Source organism: Oncorhynchus gorbuscha, linkage group LG07 (assembly GCF_021184085.1).
Source record: "Oncorhynchus gorbuscha isolate QuinsamMale2020 ecotype Even-year linkage group LG07, OgorEven_v1.0, whole genome shotgun sequence".
NCBI classification, from domain to species: domain Eukaryota; kingdom Metazoa; phylum Chordata; class Actinopteri; order Salmoniformes; family Salmonidae; genus Oncorhynchus; species Oncorhynchus gorbuscha.
This window is the reverse complement of record NC_060179.1, coordinates 77,755,880-77,777,430: the sequence shown is the minus strand read 5'-3', so window position 1 is coordinate 77,777,430 and position 21,551 is coordinate 77,755,880. Positions and strand designations below refer to the sequence as shown.

Here is a 21,551-nt window from a genome sequence, read left to right as displayed (position 1 = left end):
TGTATTTATTTATTTACCTTGCTCATTTGCACCCCAGTATCTCTACTTGCACATTCATCTTCTGCACATCTATCACTCCAGTGTTTAATTGCTATAATGTAATTACTTTGCCACCATGGCCTATTTATCGCCTTACCTTCCTAATCTTATTACATTTGCACACACCGTATATAGACTTTTTATACTGTATTATTGACTGTATGTTTGTTGTATGTGTCAAACTGCTTGGGCTTTATTCTTGGCCAGGTCGCAGTTGTAAATGAGAACTTGTTCTCTACTAGTTAAATAAAGGTGAAATAAAATATAAAATAAATCAAATAAACCCCCACTTGTTTTATCATCAGAAAGAACACATAACTAGCAGGTGATTTCAATAGTTTTATTTTGATCATGAAAAACAAACAAAAGACAAGGGAGGAATACTTGGAAAAACACAGATTTGAACATATCAGCATATAAGTATTCTGTCTAGTGAACCCTACACCAAGAGGAAAGTAGGAATCATCACACTAAAGGGAGAAATTAAGAAGAGACATAACAGAAGCGCTTGTTGTTGGGATTTGACTTTCTTCAATGCCAAAACTACATACAATACAAATAAGAATTCAAAAAAGGGATGCCAATATCAATCTTCCTCTTAGACTACAGAGCTTCTGCTTCTGAAAACCAAAGAAACATACACAAACGCAACAAAACATACACAACTTTTCAAAACGAAAACAGCAAAGCGTTTTGAGTTTGTCTGTGGTGGGCGTGAGGGGTTAAAGAGTGAGACTGACTACACTTTCATATGGTCTGTAAAACAGCCTGTCACTTTCATATGGTCTGTAAAACAGCCTGTCACTTTCATATGGTCTGTAAAACAGCCTGTCACTTTCATATGGTCTGTAAAATAGCCTGTCACTTTCATATGGTCTGTAAAACAGCCGGTCACTTTCATATGGTCTGTAAAACAGCCTGTCACTTTCATATGGTCTGTAAAACAGCCTGTCACTTTCATATGGTCTGTAAAACAGCCTGTCACTTTCATATGTTCTGTAAAACAGCCTGTCACTTTCATATGGTCTGTAAAACAGCCGGTCACTTTCATATGGTCTGTAAAACAGCCTGTCACTTTCATATGGTCTGTAAAACAGCCGGTCACTTTCATATGGTCTGTAAAACAGCCTGTCACTTTCATATGGTCTGTAAAACAGCCTGTCACTTTCATATGGTCTGTAAAACAGCCTGTCACTTTCATATGGTCTGTAAAACAGCCTGTCACTTTCATATGGTCTGTAAAACAGCCGGTCACTTTCATATGGTCTGTAAAACAGCCTGTCACTTTCATATGGTCTGTAAAACAGCCGGTCACTTTCATATGGTCTGTAAAACAGCCTGTCACTTTCATATGGTCTGTAAAACAGCCGGTCACTTTCATATGGTCTGTAAAACAGCCTGTCACTTTCATATGGTCTGTAAAACAGCCTGTCACTTTCATATGGTCTGTAAAACAGCCTGTCACTTTCATATGGTCTGTAAAACAGCCTGTCACTTTCATATGGTCTGTAAAACAGCCTGTCACTTTCATATGTTCTGTAAAACAGCCTGTCACTTTCATATGGTCTGTAAAACAGCCGGTCACTTTCATATGGTCTGTAAAACAGCCTGTCACTTTCATATGGTCTGTAAAACAGCCGGTCACTTTCATATGGTCTGTAAAACAGCCTGTCACTTTCATATGGTCTGTAAAACAGCCTGTCACTTTCATATGGTCTGTAAAACAGCCTGTCACTTTCATATGGTCTGTAAAACAGCCTGTCACTTTCATATGGTCTGTAAAACAGCCGGTCACTTTCATATGGTCTGTAAAACAGCCTGTCACTTTCATATGGTCTGTAAAACAGCCGGTCACTTTCATATGGTCTGTAAAACAGCCTGTCACTTTCATATGGTCTGTAAAACAGCCTGTCACTTTCATATGGTCTGTAAAACAGCCTGTCACTTTCATATGGTCTGTAAAACAGCCTGTCACTTTCATATGGTCTGTAAAACAGCCGGTCACTTTCCTATTTAAGGTTGTCTCGAGTAATGCCCATGCAAAGTGTCTGAGGAGGTGAACAAGTTCTGAATATACATAGTTCATTTTTTAAATACACAGGAGATATATGTACGGAAAAAAATACTGTACAAAAACAAGAATATCTTTGTAAAAACAACAAAACCTTTCATATATTAACATGTACTTTCTATACTGTAATCTTTTGGTCTGTAGTAAAGAGATATATAAAGTGATGTGGGTATATTCCAAAGTACTGTATCGGCAACACCATTAATTTGCCCAACGTACACTGTGCTGATTTGTTATATACAGTAGTACATCTGTTACATTCATCTCTCATTGGGTCATGGGGAGAGTATCTGTACGGTGTTAATATTAGGACAGCCTCATTCTCAGCAGGAATTCTTTCAATCTCGGCAGGACTGAGAGGCAGTCCTAATACGGACAACCGTACCTCTGTAGACAAGAACATGACACCGAGAAGCCTGACAAAAGAAAACGAACACAATAAAAACTATTGCCTACTGCACAGATGCTGATAATGTTCACATTTGAATGCTTGAACAACAAATAGAATCATGCCTGATTTTATGTAAAGACATAAATATCATAATATCACCTAATAAAAGCAATTACAAATTGGTTACGTGCTAAAATAAAGAGGGCAGGTCCATGTGTGTCTGTGACAGTAGGCTTGGTAGAGAGGAGACCAAGAGCTTATACTGCCTTATTGCTTTAGCTTCCCGAACTTGTTCTGTTCAACAGAGTGATCTGGTGACAAGGAACTAGAAACAAACCTTTGTTATACATAACACTGCTATAAGAAGAACATGAGAACGATGACGCTGACATCATAATAGCCTGGCGGCCGGGTCTGTCTCTGCTTTATCCTCCATGTTGTCGCCTCACTAAGGCAACAACGTAGCGTTGCTTAATGCAGAAACAGTCGGATACCCAGGCTAGCGGTATGTAGGCCTGGGAGAGGTTTTAAAGTATGAGCAGTGCAGTGATTGTTTACACGTTACAAACAGCTTATATCTGTTGTAGAAGAAGACGGGGAGGGAGGTGGATAAAGTGGGACAGGTAACGTCAGGGGGAGACGTCTCAAATGACATTTACACTATGGAAACCAGAGAAAAACCGAAGCAACCATTAACACAAGATGATTCACAGACGTTATGAATCAAGGGAGTGGGAGGAGGGTAGGTAACATAAGATTCAACATACACATTCATAAGAAAATAACACACCACAGAAAAAGCCATGAAAAATGCAGAAAATAACACAAAAGCCACGTGTGGACAGATACACTACATCAGAAAGAAAATAACCAAATGAAAAACACACACAGATCGGAAATAAAAATAAACCCATTTCGTTTCTTACTCATAGACGGTACAGAAAGCTACCTGCTTTCCCTCACAAGGGCCAATCACAGAGAGACATGGATGAGGATGAAATATATGGTATAGAAAATGAGTAGAAATGTGCTACTGAGCCTAAATAATTTTGTCCTTCAATCTCTTGATACGAGTTGTGAGATGGTAGGAGGCAGTTCCTAGGTTGTGTGTGGGGCCAGTTTTCGAGCAGGGAGGACATTGACCGGGTGGTAGCCTCAGGCAGGTGTAAGCTCAGCCTCTCAACCTCTTCTGGGGGTGTTCAGGGATGAATGAGGGCCTGGGCAACAGGGCCGGGTGTGTGTGTGTGTGTGTGTGTGTGTGTGTGTGTGTGTGTGTGTGTGTGTGTGTGTGTGTGTGTGTGTGTGTGTGTGTGTGCGTGCGTGCGTGCGTGCGTGCGTGCGTGCGTGCGTGCGTGCGTGCGTGCGTGCGTGCGTGCATGTGTGTGTGTGTGTGTATTCTCCATGTTTGTGAGTGTATTCTGTCTCAGTCCCATTACAGAGGCCCCTGTGTGGCCTGGTACTCGGCCACAATGTTCTTTGTGCGCCCAAGCTCTCTTCTCAGATCGGCCACCTCCATTTTCAGGGCGGAGTTCTCCTTCTCCAGGAAACCCGCTCGGATGGCGATCTGGTTTTCTTTGAGTCGACGGGCGTCACGTGACCTCTTGGCAGCCACGTTGTTCTTCTTACGCCTCACCCAATACCTGTCATCCTGCTCGAGAGGTGCAAGGGAAGAGAGCGGGTATTAAAAGAGGGGAAATGTACTTAATTATAGACTGGGTGGTTCGAGCCATGAATGCTGATTGGCTGACAGCCATGGTATATCAGATCATATATCAAGGGTATGACAAAACATTTAGTTTTACTGCTCTAATTAGGTTGGTAACCAGTTTATCCGCGTTGCGCCGCTACGACGATCAGCCCTTAGCCGTGGTATATTGGCAATATACCACACCCCCGGGCCGTATTGCTTAATTATACACTACCGATGAGCAATATGATTATTTAAAAAAGAATCACATATTTGATATAATCGTGTTAACTGGACTGGTAGCTTTAGACAACTTTCATTGACTTATTTCTGTGTTGAAAACACACCCATATGTTAACTGTCAGGGAAAGATTTCTCCCAATTAGAAAATGACCCCTCCTCTCAGTCTGGCAGCTATAGGAGTTTTCCCATAACCTTTGTATGGCTACACAATCAGCCTTCAGTCAATTAATTACTGGACTAAAGCCAGGCATGGATATACCTTTATGTGAATACATTTAAAAAAAGGCAAATCCATTTAGTCTGACAGAGGAGAGAGAGAGAGAGACAGAGAAATAATGAAAGAGAGAGAGAGAAAGAAAGAAAGAACAGGAGAAAGAGAGGAAGAGCGGTAGAGAGGGAGAGAGAGAGAGAGAGAGAGAGAGAGAGAGAGAGAGAGAGAGAGAGAGAGAGAGAGAGAGAGAGAGAGAGAGAGAGAGAGAGAGACAGAGAGAGAGAGAGAGAGAGAGAGAGAGAGAGAGAGAGAGAGAGAGAGAGAGAGAGAGAGAGAGAGAGAGAGAGAGAGAGAGAGAGAGAGAGAGAGAGAGAGAGAGAGAGAGAGAGAGAGAGAGAGAGAGAGAGAGAGAGAGAGAGAGAGAGAGAGAGAGAGACAGAGAGAGAGAGAGAGAGAGAGAGAGAAGAGAGAGAGAGAGAGAGAGACAGAGAGAGAGACAGAGAGAGAGAGAGAGAGAGAGAGAGAGAGGGAGAGAGAGAGAGAGAGAGAGAGAGAGAGAGAGAGAGAGAGAGAGAGAGAGAGAGAGAGAGAGAGAGAGAGAGAGAGAGAGAGAGAGAGAGAGAGAGAGAGAGAGAGAGAGAGAGAGAGAGAGAGAGAGAGAGAGAGAGAGAGATTAATCACATAGGGTGTTCTTGGGATGAACACAAGACCAGCTAAGCCTCTTATCTGGACCACACACCCCTTAGGTCAGATCTGACCAATGGGAAGGGTGCAAATAGGGTCAGGGTCAGATGAGAGCTGATGGAAGCAGCTAGTGAGAAGAGAGACAGAGAGAGAGAGAGAGAGAGAGAGAGAGAGAGAGAGAGAGAGAGAGAGAGAGAGAGAGAGAGAGAGAGAGAGAGAGAGAGAGAGAGAGAGAGAGAGGGGGGGAGAGAGAAAGCAGCGTGGTAATCAAACAAACCAGAGTTGATGGCTCTGTGTGAACAAATTATAGCCTACTACACACTATAGTCTACTACCCACTATAGTCAACTACACACTATAGCCTACTACACACTATAGTCTACTACACACTATAGCCTACTACACACTATAGTCTACTACACACTATAGCCTACTACACACTATAGCCTACTACACTAACTACACACTATAGTCTACTACACACTATAGCCTACTACACACTATAGTCTACTACACACTATAGCCTACTACACACTATAGCCTACTACACTAACTACAGTCTACTACACACTATAGCCTACTACACTAACTACACACTATAGTCTACTACACACTATAGCCTACTACACACTATAGTCTACTACACACTATAGCCTACTACACACTATAGCCTACTACACACTATAGCCTACTACACACTATAGCCTACTACACACTAAGTCTACTACACACTATAGCCTACTACTCTAACTACACACTATAGTCTACTACACACTATAGCCTACTACACACTATAGTCTACTACACACTATAGTCTACTACACACTATAGTCTACTACACACTATAGCCTACTACACACTATAGTCTACTACACACTATAGTCTACTACACACTATAGTCTACTACACACTATAGTCTACTACACACTATAGTCTACTACACACTATAGCCTACTACACACTATAGTCTACTACACACTATAGCCTACTACACTAACTACAGTCTACTACACACTATAGCCTACTACACACTATAGCCTACTACACACTATAGCCTACTACACACTATAGCCTACTACACACTATAGCCTACTACACACTATAGCCTACTACACACTATAGCCTACTACACACTATAGTCTACTACACACTATAGCCTACTACACACTATAGCCTACTACACACTATAGCCTACTACACACTATAGCCTACTACACACTATAGCCTACTACACACTATAGCCTAGCACACTATAGCCTACTACACACTATAGCCTACTACACACTATAGCCTACTACACACTATAGTCTACTACACACTATAGCCTACTACACTACTATAGTCTACTACACACTATAGCCTACTACACACTATAGTCTACTACACACTATAGCCTACTACACACTATAGTCTACTACACACTATAGCCTACTACACACTATAGCCTACTACACACTATAGCCTACTACACACTATAGCCTACTACACACTATAGCCTACACACACTATAGCCTACTACACACTATAGCCTACTACACACTATAGCCTACTACACACTATAGCCTACTACACACTATAGCCTACTACACACTATAGCCTACTACACACTATAGCCTACTACACACTATAGCCTACTACACACTATAGCCTACTACACACTATAGCCTACTACACACTATAGCCTACTACACACTATAGCCTACTACACACTATAGCCTACTACACACTATAGCTACTACACACTATAGCCTACTACACACTATAGCCTACTACACACTATAGCCTACTACACACTATAGCCTACTACACACTATAGCCTACTACACACTATAGCCTACTACACACTATAGTCTACTACACACTATAGCCTATAGCACTATAGCCTACTACACACTATAGCCTACTACACACTATAGCCTACTACACACTATAGCCTACTACACACTATAGTCTACTACACACTATAGTCTACTACACTAACTACACACTATAGCCTACTACACACTATAGCCTACTACACTAACTACACACTATAGCCTACTACACACTATAGTCTACTACACACTATAGCCTACTACACACTATAGTCTACTACACACTATAGTCTACTACACTAACTACACACTATAGCCTACTACACACTATAGCCTACTACACACTATAGCCTACTACACACTATAGCCTACTACACACTATAGTCTACTACACACTATAGTCTACTACACTAACTACACACTATAGCCTACTACACACTATAGCCTACTACACTAACTACACACTATAGCCTACTACACACTATAGTCTACTACACACTATAGTCTACTACACACTATAGCCTACTACACACTATAGTCTACTACACACTATAGTCTACTACACACTATAGCCTACTACACACTATAGTCTACTACACACTATAGTCTACTACACACTATAGCCTACTACACACTATAGCCTACTACACACTATAGCCTACTACACACTATAGCCTACTACACACTATAGTCTACTACACACTATAGTCTACTACACTAACTACACACTATAGCCTACTACACACTATAGCCTACTACACTAACTACACACTATAGCCTACTACACACTATAGTCTACTACACACTATAGTCTACTACACACTATAGCCTACTACACACTATAGTCTACTACACACTATAGTCTACTACACACTATAGCCTACTACACACTATAGTCTACTACACACTATAGTCTACTACACACTATAGCCTACTACACACTATAGCCTACTACACACTATAGCCTACTACACACTATAGCCTACTACACACTATAGCCTACTACACTAACTACACACTATAGCCTACTACACACTATAGTCTACTACACACTATAGTCTACTACACACTATAGCCTACTACACACTATAGTCTACTACACACTATAGCCTACTACACACTATAGCCTACTACACACTATAGTCTACTACACACTATAGTCTACTACACACTATAGCCTACTACACACTATAGCCTACTACACACTATAGCCTACTACACACTATAGCCTACTACACACTATAGTCTACTACACTAACTATAGCCTACTACACACTATAGTCTACTACACACTATAGCCTACTACACACTATAGCCTACTACACACTATAGCCTACTACACACTATAGCCTACTACACACTATAGCCTACTACACACTATAGTCTACTACACTAACTATAGCCTACTACACACTATAGCCTACTACACACTATAGCCTACTACACACTATAGCCTACTACACACTATAGTCTACTACACTAACTATAGCCTACTACACACTATAGTCTACTACACACTATAGCCTACATTTACATTTACTACACACTATAGTCTACTACACACTATAGTCTACTACACACTATAGCCTACTACACACTATAGTCTACTACACACTATAGCCTACTACACACTATAGCCTACTACACACTATAGCCTACTACACACTATAGCCTACTACACACTATAGTCTACTACACACTATAGCCTACTACACACTATAGTCTACTACACACTATAGCCTACTACACTAACTACAGTCTACTACACACTATAGCCTACTACACACGATAGTCTACTACACACTATAGCCTACTACACTAACTATAGCCTACTACACACTATAGCCTACTACACACTATAGCCTACTACACACTATAGTCTACTACACACTATAGCCTACTACACACTATAGTCTACTACACACTATAGCCTACTACACACTATAGCCTACTACACACTATAGTCTACTACACACTATAGCCTACTACACTAACTACACACTATAGCCTACTACACACTATAGCCTACTACACACTATAGCCTACTACACACTATAGTCTACTACACACTATAGCCTACTACACTAACTATAGCCTACTACACACTATAGCCTACTACACACTATAGCCTACTACACACTATAGTCTACTACACACTATAGCCTACTACACACTATAGTCTACTACACTAACTATAGCCTACTACACACTATAGTCTACTACACACTATAGCCTACTACACACTATAGCCTACTACACACTATAGTCTACTACACACTATAGTCTACTACACACTATAGCCTACTACACACTATAGTCTACTACACACTATAGCCTACTACACACTATAGCCTACTACACACTATAGCCTACTACACACTATAGCCTACTACACACTATAGTCTACTACACACTATAGCCTACTACACACTATAGTCTACTACACACTATAGCCTACTACACTAACTACAGTCTACTACACACTATAGCCTACTACACACTATAGTCTACTACACACTATAGCCTACTACACTAACTATAGCCTACTACACACTATAGCCTACTACACACTATAGCCTACTACACACTATAGTCTACTACACACTATAGCCTACTACACACTACAGTCTACTACACACTATAGCCTACTACACACTATAGCCTACTACACACTATAGTCTACTACACACTATAGTCTACTACACACTATAGTCTACTACACTAACTACACACTATAGCCTACTACACACTATAGCCTACTACACACTATAGTCTACTACACACTATAGTCTACTACACTAACTACACACTATAGCCTACTACACACTATAGCCTACTACACACTATAGTCTACTACACACTATAGCCTACTACACACTATAGCCTACTACACACTATAGTCTACTACACACTATAGTCTACTACACACTATAGTCTACTACACTAACTACACACTATAGCCTACTACACACTATAGCCTACTACACACTATAGTCTACTACACACTATAGCCTACTACACACTATAGTCTACTACACACTATAGCCTACTACACACTATAGTCTACTACACACTATAGTCTACTACACACTATAGTCTACTACACTAACTACACACTATAGCCTACTACACACTATAGCCTACTACACACTATAGTCTACTACACACTATAGTCTACTACACACTATAGCCTACTACACACTATAGTCTACTACACACTATAGCCTACTACACACTATAGCCTACTACACACTATAGTCTACTACACACTATAGTCTACTACACACTATAGTCTACTACACTAACTACACACTATAGCCTACTACACACTATAGCCTACTACACACTATAGTCTACTACACACTATAGTCTACTACACACTATAGCCTACTACACACTATAGCCTACTACACACTATAGCCTACTACACACTATAGTCTACTACACACTATAGCCTACTACACACTATAGCCTACTACACACTATAGCCTACTACACACTATAGCCTACTACACACTATAGTCTACTACACACTATAGTCTACTACACACTATAGCCTACTACACACTATAGCCTACTACACACTATAGTCTACTACACACTATAGCCTACTACACACTATAGTCTACTACACACTATAGTCTACTACACACTATAGCCTACTACACACTATAGTCTACTACACACTATAGCCTACTACACACTATAGCCTACTACACACTATAGCCTACTACACACTATAGTCTACTACACACTATAGTCTACTACACACTATAGCCTACTACACACTATAGCCTACTACACACTATAGCCTACTACACACTATAGCCTACTACACACTATAGTCTACTACACACTATAGTCTACTACACACTATAGCCTACTACACACTATAGCCTACTACACACTATAGCCTACTACACACTATAGCCTACTACACACTATAGTCTACTACACACTATAGCCTACTACACACTATAGCCTACTACACACTATAGTCTACTACACACTATAGTCTACTACACACTATAGCCTACTACACACTATAGCCTACTACACACTATAGCCTACTACACACTATAGTCTACTACACACTATAGCCTACTACACACTATAGCCTACTACACTAACTACAGTCTACTACACACTATAGTCTACTACACACTATAGCCTACTACACACTATAGTCTACTACACACTATAGCCTACTACACACTATAGTCTACTACACACTATAGTCTACTACACACTATAGCCTACTACACACTATAGCCTACTACACACTATAGCCTACTACACACTATAGCCTACTACACACTATAGTCTACTACACACTATAGCCTACTACACACTATAGCCTACTACACACTATAGCCTACTACACACTATAGCCTACTACACACTATAGCCTACTACACACTATAGTCTACTACACACTATAGTCTACTACACACTATAGCCTACTACACACTATAGCCTACTACACACTATAGCCTACTACACACTATAGCCTACTACACACTATAGTCTACTACACACTATAGCCTACTACACACTATAGCCTACTACACACTATAGTCTACTACACACTATAGCCTACTACACACTATAGCCTACTACACACTATAGTCTACTACACACTATAGCCTACTACACACTATAGCCTACTACACACTATAGCCTACTACACACTATAGCCTACTACACACTATAGTCTACTACACACTATAGCCTACTACACACTATAGCCTACTACACACTATAGCCTACTACACACTATAGCCTACTACACACTATAGCCTACTACACACTATAGCCTACTACACACTATAGCCTACTACACACTATAGCCTACTACACACTATAGCCTACTACACACTATAGTCTACTACACACTATAGTCTACTACACACTATAGTCTACTACACTAACTACACACTATAGCCTACTACACACTATAGCCTACTACACACTATACTACACTACTACACACTATAGTCTACTACACACTATAGCCTACTACACACTATAGTCTACTACACACTATAGCCTACTACACACTATAGCCTACTACACACTATAGTCTACTACACACTATAGTCTACTACACACTATAGTCTACTACACTAACTACACACTATAGCCTACTACACACTATAGCCTACTACACACTATAGTCTACTACACACTATAGTCTACTACACACTATAGCCTACTACACACTATAGCCTACTACACACTATAGCCTACTACACACTATAGTCTACTACACACTATAGCCTACTACACACTATAGCCTACTACACACTATAGCCTACTACACACTATAGCCTACTACACACTATAGTCTACTACACACTATAGTCTACTACACACTATAGCCTACTACACACTATAGCCTACTACACACTATAGTCTACTACACACTATAGCCTACTACACACTATAGTCTACTACACACTATAGTCTACTACACACTATAGCCTACTACACACTATAGTCTACTACACACTATAGCCTACTACACACTATAGCCTACTACACACTATAGCCTACTACACACTATAGTCTACTACACACTATAGTCTACTACACTACACACTATAGCCTACTACACACTATAGCCTACTACACACTATAGCCTACTACACACTATAGCCTACTACACACTATAGTCTACTACACACTATAGTCTACTACACACTATAGCCTACTACACACTATAGCCTACTACACACTATAGCCTACTACACACTATAGCCTACTACACACTATAGTCTACTACACACTATAGCCTACTACACACTATAGCCTACTACACACTATAGTCTACTACACACTATAGTCTACTACACACTATAGCCTACTACACACTATAGCCTACTACACACTATAGCCTACTACACACTATAGTCTACTACACACTATAGCCTACTACACACTATAGCCTACTACACACTATAGTCTACTACACACTATAGTCTACTACACACTATAGCCTACTACACACTATAGTCTACTACACACTATAGCCTACTACACACTATAGTCTACTACACACTATAGTCTACTACACACTATAGCCTACTACACACTATAGCCTACTACACACTATAGCCTACTACACACTATAGCCTACTACACACTATAGTCTACTACACACTATAGCCTACTACACACTATAGCCTACTACACACTATAGCCTACTACACACTATAGCCTACTACACACTATAGCCTACTACACACTATAGTCTACTACACACTATAGTCTACTACACACTATAGCCTACTACACACTATAGCCTACTACACACTATAGCCTACTACACACTATAGCCTACTACACACTATAGTCTACTACACACTATAGCCTACTACACACTATAGCCTACTACACACTATAGTCTACTACACACTATAGCCTACTACACACTATAGCCTACTACACACTATAGTCTACTACACACTATAGCCTACTACACACTATAGCCTACTACACACTATAGCCTACTACACACTATAGCCTACTACACACTATAGCCTACTACACACTATAGTCTACTACACACTATAGCCTACTACACACTATAGCCTACTACACACTATAGCCTACTACACACTATAGCCTACTACTACACACTATAGTCACACTATAGCCTACTACACACTATAGCCTACTACACACTATAGCCTACTACACACTATAGCCTACTACACACTATAGCCTACTACACACTATAGTACTACACACTATAGCCTACTACACACTACACACTATAGTCTACTACACACTATAGCCTACTACACACTATAGTCTACTACACACTATAGCCTACTACACACTATAGCCTACTACACACTATAGTCTACTACACACTATAGCCTACTACACACTATAGCCTACTACACACTATAGCCTACTACACACTATAGCCTACTACACACTATAGTCTACTACACACTATAGCCTACTACACACTATAGCCTACTACACACTATAGCCTACTACACACTATAGTCTACTACACACTATAGCCTACTACACACTATAGCCTACTACACACTATAGCCTACTACACACTATAGTCTACTACACTAACTACATGCCATTCACTCAGTGTGATTATCATTTATTCATCTATTCATCAATAACAGAAGATGGCCGGATCTACCTGTTTCATAATCAGGGATAACACAGATAGTCTGATAGATTAGAGACACAGAGAGACACACACACACACCTTCAAGTCATCTGGCAATAACACCTTGCGGGCCTTCTTGAACATGGGCTGTGGTTTGAGCTCCTCGGGGGCAAACTTGCGTTTGCGGGGGTCGAACATCTCCTGTCCCGGTACGCTGGACAAAACCAAGTCAGCAGGGTCAGGCACATAGCTCACCGGCACCTGGATGGACTCTGGGTCGATGGGGCTGGGAGTGTTTCTGGACGGCAGGGCTGGTGAGGGAGAGTAGGAGGACAGAAGGATGTTAGATACATGGAAGTAGGTTATAGAAATGTATTTGATAGAATTAGAGAAATTACCACTACATATTTTTTCAGGGGGAGGGTTGGTGGTTTAGTGCACTATTCTGAAGACATTCAAGATAAAAGTTAAACTTGAGCTAAATCATTGTGACAAGGTGAAAGTAGTGCGTTTTTATTCCTTGCACCATGAATAGTCACATTGTCATTGTAATGTTTCCAGTAGTAGTGACAAACTGCAGCCACTGGGGGGCACAAGACACAAAGATAACTCACAGCCTAAACCAAAGTTTGCCCGTCTGTGAAACATCTAGTACCTCGTGAGTACCTACATACTCACCCCTCGTCTTCCCCCTCCATTTCCCATCCAGAACTAACTACTGGACAGAAAAACACTGGTTCGAAAATGGTTATGTGGACAGGATTTATGTAAGTCTGTATTCATCTATCTCTGACCACTGTCCTTACACAAGCATTATGCATGTAAGTATTGATTTGCATTGAGTGGGCCTGAGGCTGGAGGCCAGCTGGTGTGAGATGGGCGAAAGCGATAGTGCCAGAGGCCCCTGCTCCTTTTCAGTGTTCAAATTACATCTCAACCTCAATCTGAACCTGATGTGACGACTAGGCCCTTCCCTAACATGAGCAGAGGTAGAATAGTTGTATAGAGAACCTTATAGCCTTCACACTCTAACTAGTGACCTGTACAGGCAGTTTACTTGTTCATCAAGCTGCCTTACACTACAGAAACAGGAGACAGGTCCCTGTCCCTATGGGCTGTTCTGGCTCGGACCGGGCTTATTTGTCAAAGGCTTAAATACTTACCTAACTAACCTCGTCCCCAGGCTCAATTGCTACCAGAGAGAGCGAGAGAGAGAGACAGCTGGTGGACGAGATGAATTACACTGATGCCTGAGACATATACAGTGCATTCGCAAAACTTGTTAGGTTACAGCCTTATTCTAAAATGGATTGAATAGTTTTCCCCCTCATCAATCTACACGATACCCCATAATGACAAACCAAAAACAGGGTTTAAGACATTGATATTGCACATTAATAATAATAAATCAAATAGAAATCTCACATTTACTTAAGTATTCAGACCCTTTACTCAGTACTTCGTTGAGGCACCTTTGGCAGCGATTACAGCCTTGAGTCCAATCAATTGAATTTACCTCAGGTGGACTCCAACCAGTTGTAGAAACATCTCAATAAAGGATGATCAATGAAAACAGGATGTACCTGAGCTCAATTTTGAGTCTCATAGCAAAGGTTCAAATAAATATGTAAATAAATATTTTTTATTATTATTATTGTAAAAACCTGTTTTTACTTTGTTATTGTGAGGTATTGTGTGTAGATTGATAAGAAGAAAAAAACATATAAGGCTGTATGTTACAGAATAAGTAAGGCTGTAAGGTAACAAAACGTGGAAAAGTGAAGGGGTCTGAAAACTCTCCGAATGCAATGTAGATAGATCTATACGTAGTTCAGCTCAGATGTACTGGGAAATATGACTTCCAATAAATATTTGACTTCCAGCCCCAGTGTGAAGATTTCATAAATCACGAGAAGGCAATGTATGCTTTATTAGAACTGTGTGTGTATAGCACCTGATAATCAACAGCTGCCTCTAAGAAGCTGCTAATCAACAGCTACCCCTCAGAACCTGATAATCAACAGCTGCCTCTCAGAACCTGATAATCAACAGCTGCCTCTCAGAACCTGATAATCAACAGCTGCCCCTCAGAACCTATGAATCAACAGCTACCCCTTAGAACCTGCTAGTCAACAGCTGCCTCTCAGAACCTGCTAGTCAACAGCTGCCTCTCAGAACCTGATAATCAACAGCTGCCCCTCAGAACCTATTAATCAACAGCTACCCCTTAGAACCTGCTAGTCAACAGCTGCCTCTCAGAACCTGCTAATCAACAGCTGCCCCTCAGAACCTATTAATCAACAGCTACCCCTCAGAACCTGATAATCAACAGCTGCCCCTCAGAACCTATTAATCAACAGCTGCCCCTCAGAACCTGATAATCAACAGCTGCCCCTCAGAACCTATTAATCAACAGCTGCCCCTCAGAACCTATTAATCAACAGCTGCCCTCAGAATCTGCTAATCAACAGCTGCCCCTCAGAACCTGATAATTAACAGCTGCCTCTCAGAACCTGATAATCAACAGCTGCCTCTCAGAACCTGATAATTAACAGCTGCCTCTCAGAATCTGCTAATCAACAGCTGCCCCTCAGAATCTGCTAATCAACAGCTGCCTCTCAGAACCTGATAATTAACAGCTGCCTCTCAGAATCTGCTAATCAACAGCTGCCCCTCAGAACCTGATAATCAACAGCTGCCCCTCAGAACCTATTAATCAACAGCTGCCTCTCAGAACCTATTAATCAACAGCTGCCTCTCAGAACCTGATAATCAACAGCTGGCCCTCAGAACCTGCTAGTCAACAGCTACCTCTCAGAACCTGCTAATCAACAGCTGGCCCTCAGAACCTGATAATCAACAGCTGCCCCTCAGAACCTATTAATCAACAGCTGCCTCTCAGAACCTGATAATCAACAGCTGGCCCTCAGAACCTGCTAGTCAACAGCTACCTCTCAGAACCTGCTAATCAACAGCTGGCCCTCAGAACCTGCTAATCAACAGCTGGCCCTCGGGAACCTGCTAATCAACAGCTGCCCCTCAGAACCTGCTAATCAACAGCTGCCCCTCAGAACCTGCTAATCAACAGCTGCCTCTCAGAACCTGCTAGTCAACAGCTGCCCCTCAGAACCTGCTAATCAACAGCTGCCCCTCAGAACCTGCTAATCAACAGCTGCCTCTCAGAACCTGATAATCAACAGCTGGCCCTCGGAACCTGCTAATCAACAGCTGCCCCTCAGAACCTGCTAATCAACAGCTGCCCCTCAGAACCTGCCCCTCAGAACCTGCTAATCAACAGCTGCCTCTCAGAACCTGCTAATCAACAGCTGGCCCTCGGAACCTGCTAATCAACAGCTGCCCCTCAGAACCTGCTAATCAACAGCTGCCCCTCAGAACCTGCTAATCAACAGCTGCCCCTCAGAACCTGCTAATCAACAGCTGGCCCTCAGAACCTGCCCCTCAGAACCTGCTAATCAACAGCTGGCCCTCGGAACCTGCTAATCATCAGCTGCCCCTCAGAACCTGCTAATCAACAGCTGCCCCTCAGAACCTGCCCCTCAGAACATGCTAATCAACAGCTGCCTCTCAGAACCTGCTAATCAACAGCTGAAGGGATATAAAGTGAGGGATTTGACCTCCAGGGGGAAGATTTAACTTAAATCAAGACAAGGAAAGCTATGCTTTTCAGAAGTGTCTAAGACCTGCCTATCAAAACAGAGGTGCTTAAAATGAGTGACTAAAGAACAGAACAGTACGCTAATTAGTTGAGCTAGTGGGGTCGTGACCTGGGTCTGCCATTAAAGCCTGGAGAAATTAGGGGTAAGTGCCTTGCTTAAGGGCACATCGGGCAGATGTTTCACCTTGTCGGCTCGATGATTCGAACCCATAACCTTTCGATTAGGGGCATAGACAGAGGAAACACACACACACGGGTCACGTCATCACAACATCTGAATTTCACACCTTTTCCATTCTGGGTTTGAGGCCTCTTCTACGAAACCTAAGTAGTAGTCCTACTTTATTCTTCCTGAGCTGTGGTTGATATTGTATTATATGAGCTAGAATTGTCTTTCAGATGTTCTCTGTACAGACAAACAGAGGATGTGGGTGTTATCCTTTTTTCCTTGTGTGTGTGTGTGTGTGTGTGTGTGTGTGTGTGTGTGTGTGTGTGTGTGTGTGTGTGTGTGTGTGTGTGTGTGTGTGTGTGTGTGTGTGTGTGTGTGTGTGTGTGTGTGTGTGTGTGTGTGTGTGTGTGTGTGTGTGTGTGTGTGTGTGTGTGTGTGTGTGTTTTACACACCTGCTCTGGCGAGGCTAGGGAGACAGTTCTGTGCGCCCATGCTTGTGTGTACCGACGTGGATGCGCTGGCATGGTTGCTAAGGTCGATCACCGAGGGCAAGGCTTGTGACATGATTGGCGTCTGGTGCTGGGACTGTGATTGGTACTGGTTGGGGTGGGTGGAGGTGGTGAGTTCAGAGGGGAGGCCGTTTTCCGACAGGAACTCGTCCAGATCCATGTACTCCAGCTGGAAGTTGTCTCCATCGTATGGGAGAGTCTTGTTCCACAGCGTGGGCCCCAGGAAGGCTGACTGGGGGGCACTTCTCTCCTCATCCAACTTCTTCTCCTTCTCTTGCTCCTTCTCAAATCCTAAAGAGAACATGGGATGGGGGGGTCCACAGTAAGTACCAAGGCACCAAAAAAACAACGCTCATCTATACATACAATGGTAGCACTTTACTTCGAGGTACAGAAATTAGATTACAGAAACAGTAAAATAAAGTGCTGCACAGTCGTGAGGCTTCTATGCTAGTATTGAAAGTGCTATGCTAGTATTGAAAGTGCTATGCTAGTATTGAAAGTGCTATGCTAGTATTGAAAGTGCTATGCTAGTATTGAAAGTGCAGCATCTATTTATTGCATCTGTTATTTGGGAGACTAAAGTATCCTCCATGGTTTGCAGCAGCTCATCTTCACGGTTAACTGGTTTGGATAACTGGTTATGAGGAGCAAAAAAAGCTGAAATTCGGAAGTGAAACCAGCTTTGATAAAGTTACTTCAATAACAATATCTATTGCTACATCACTACCTCTCCAATGATCATACTTTCAATCAATCAATCCATTGCATCAACATACATCACTGATTACTGGGGCTCGCTATATAATTCAATACATTCATGTAGGAATAATAAGGAGTAGTGTGGTTAGTTAATTGCTAGCTAAGGAATTTGTCAAGTGTTGTCAGGTGACTAATATCAGAAAACATAGCTACTGTAGGCCTACTAGTGGAGCCGGTTTGGGCACATACAGACAGGCACCCACGTATATAGTAACCTTATATGAACTATATCCATATGCCTGTATTTCGATAGGTAAGGACGCTGAAGCAAATCATTATCAATTTGATCGAAGATTTCTAAAAAATTAATGTTGGCTATAGGCCTTTAGAGAATAGTTCAACATGCATTATTTACGCTATCTATCTGGAGCAAAGCGAGTCCATAGATACTAGTAGATTTTCCAATAAACTATTCAATATATAAATAAATAATGTAAATAAACAAATTGTCTCTATAGAAATAAAGGCAATTTAAGTTTGAGATAAGTAATTATATATTCTAGAATAGAAAGGAATAGAATAGAACAGAGTAAAACAAATATAGGCTGTTTTTACCTTCATGTTGTTGTTCATGTTGTTGGAGGAGGAGGGGTAGTTTCATGGGGTTCTCCAGTAGAGACTTCAATACCCAGTGATTCGACATAGGTAGAAACCTTGGATTCCCCGGGAGATGTCTGGACACTATTTTATCCATCTCGCCTCCCTTCAGCTGTCAAAAAAAATCACTTAACCTGCTCCTGGTGGGCTAATACAAAATCCAAAACGTTCAACTGTATCGAAAAAAATAAATCGAAATCACAGGTCGATTTCGACCTCAACAACTGCCGATATAAAACCCAGTGGGAAAAGCTGGTTCCAGTGACACCTGCTATTCCAATAGCTCTGTAGTCTACAGTAGAAGGCAGAGATAGCCTTGTCCCGTTCACCCATTCATACCATGTGAAAACCGAGATATGTGACGTCAAACCCTGAGATACCGCCCATTTTATCTCTCTCTCTATCGCTCTCTCTCTCGTGTGTGTGTGTGTGTGTGTGTGTGTGTGTGTGTGTGTGTGTGTGTGTGTGTGTGTGTGTGTGTGTGTGTGTGTGTGTGTGTGTGTGTGTGTGTGTGTGTGTGTGTGTGTGTGTGTGTGTGTGTGTGTGTGTGTGTGTGTGTGTGTGTGTGTGTGTGTGTGTGTGTGTGTGTGTGTGTGAGTGAGTGAGACACTGACAAGTCAAGACACCTTAGTCCCCTAGCTATTAGGATATTTTATTGACGGAAGGAGGAATATAGCCTATCAACAACACTATTTCTATATAGCCCATTGCGTTTCCAGACTAATTCGTATGGAGGTTACCTACTAGATTAGAATAGACCTAGTACTAGGCCCTACAGACTATAATTTCTCAAATTTAAATCCTATCAAGGAGAGTTCAGAGAAGCCGGCAAAGTAGGGCTATTTATCACATGCATGTGCACAGAGAGTAATATTCCGAATAGCATAATATCCGAGTTTGTGTGTGCACTATAATTACATTATGTTAGCCTACATTGGCTCTTGTTCAAAATAGGTACAAGGTGCGTCTGTTTTGAACCCACTCAACATGAGAAGCGCGTCCTCATATGTGAAACACGTGACAAATTACACTAAAGTTAGGCAACCGTTTTTCCCCGACATATACATACATAGATGGACTAATTGCACAATGAGGTAAATGGAAATCGCTGTAGTCATGTTCCAAGCGAGGAGCTATGAGAACATTTTTTGGGTGGAGAGTGATTTTTTGATAGAGTGCTTTTTCGTCTGTCACGCATTGAGCGCACGGACCAAACCCCTTCACCCTTAGCCTAGAAAAGGGTGGATGGAATGACGGGTCACGTTAGTGGGCGCGGTTGACCTACTTTTGTCCAATAGCGGAGCGAGATATCCTGCGCTCGCTGCTCACCACCTCCTAGGGCCTAGGCGGTTCTCACATTGAACCTCATGTGCTTTCAGCGGGGTGAAAACAACTCAATCTAACACACAGCAGCCTACTGGGAAGAAAAAGCTCCTGTACTCTTTGTACAAATGAAACAAGGCGTTTAGGCCTACAAAGTGAACAACTGCAGGATCTTCATCCACCCAGTCCTGCCTTCTGCTGCCAAAATGCAGATAGTCACTCATAAAAACA

General features: G+C 41.7%; 1 protein-coding gene across 1 annotated transcript; it reads right to left on the bottom strand.

The window, feature by feature from the left end:
- Positions 1 to 365: 365 nt before the first annotated feature.
- Positions 366 to 20,333, bottom strand: LOC124040403 (hepatic leukemia factor-like). Its single transcript, XM_046357562.1, has 4 exons — positions 19,956 to 20,333; positions 18,582 to 18,929; positions 14,384 to 14,595; positions 366 to 4,149 (listed from the first exon to the last, which is right to left on the bottom strand). The coding sequence occupies exons 1-4, from the start codon at positions 20,092 to 20,094 to the stop codon at positions 3,934 to 3,936; spliced, it is 915 nt and encodes a 304-aa protein (XP_046213518.1). The 5' UTR covers positions 20,095 to 20,333; the 3' UTR covers positions 366 to 3,933.
- Positions 20,334 to 21,551: the final 1,218 nt, after the last annotated feature.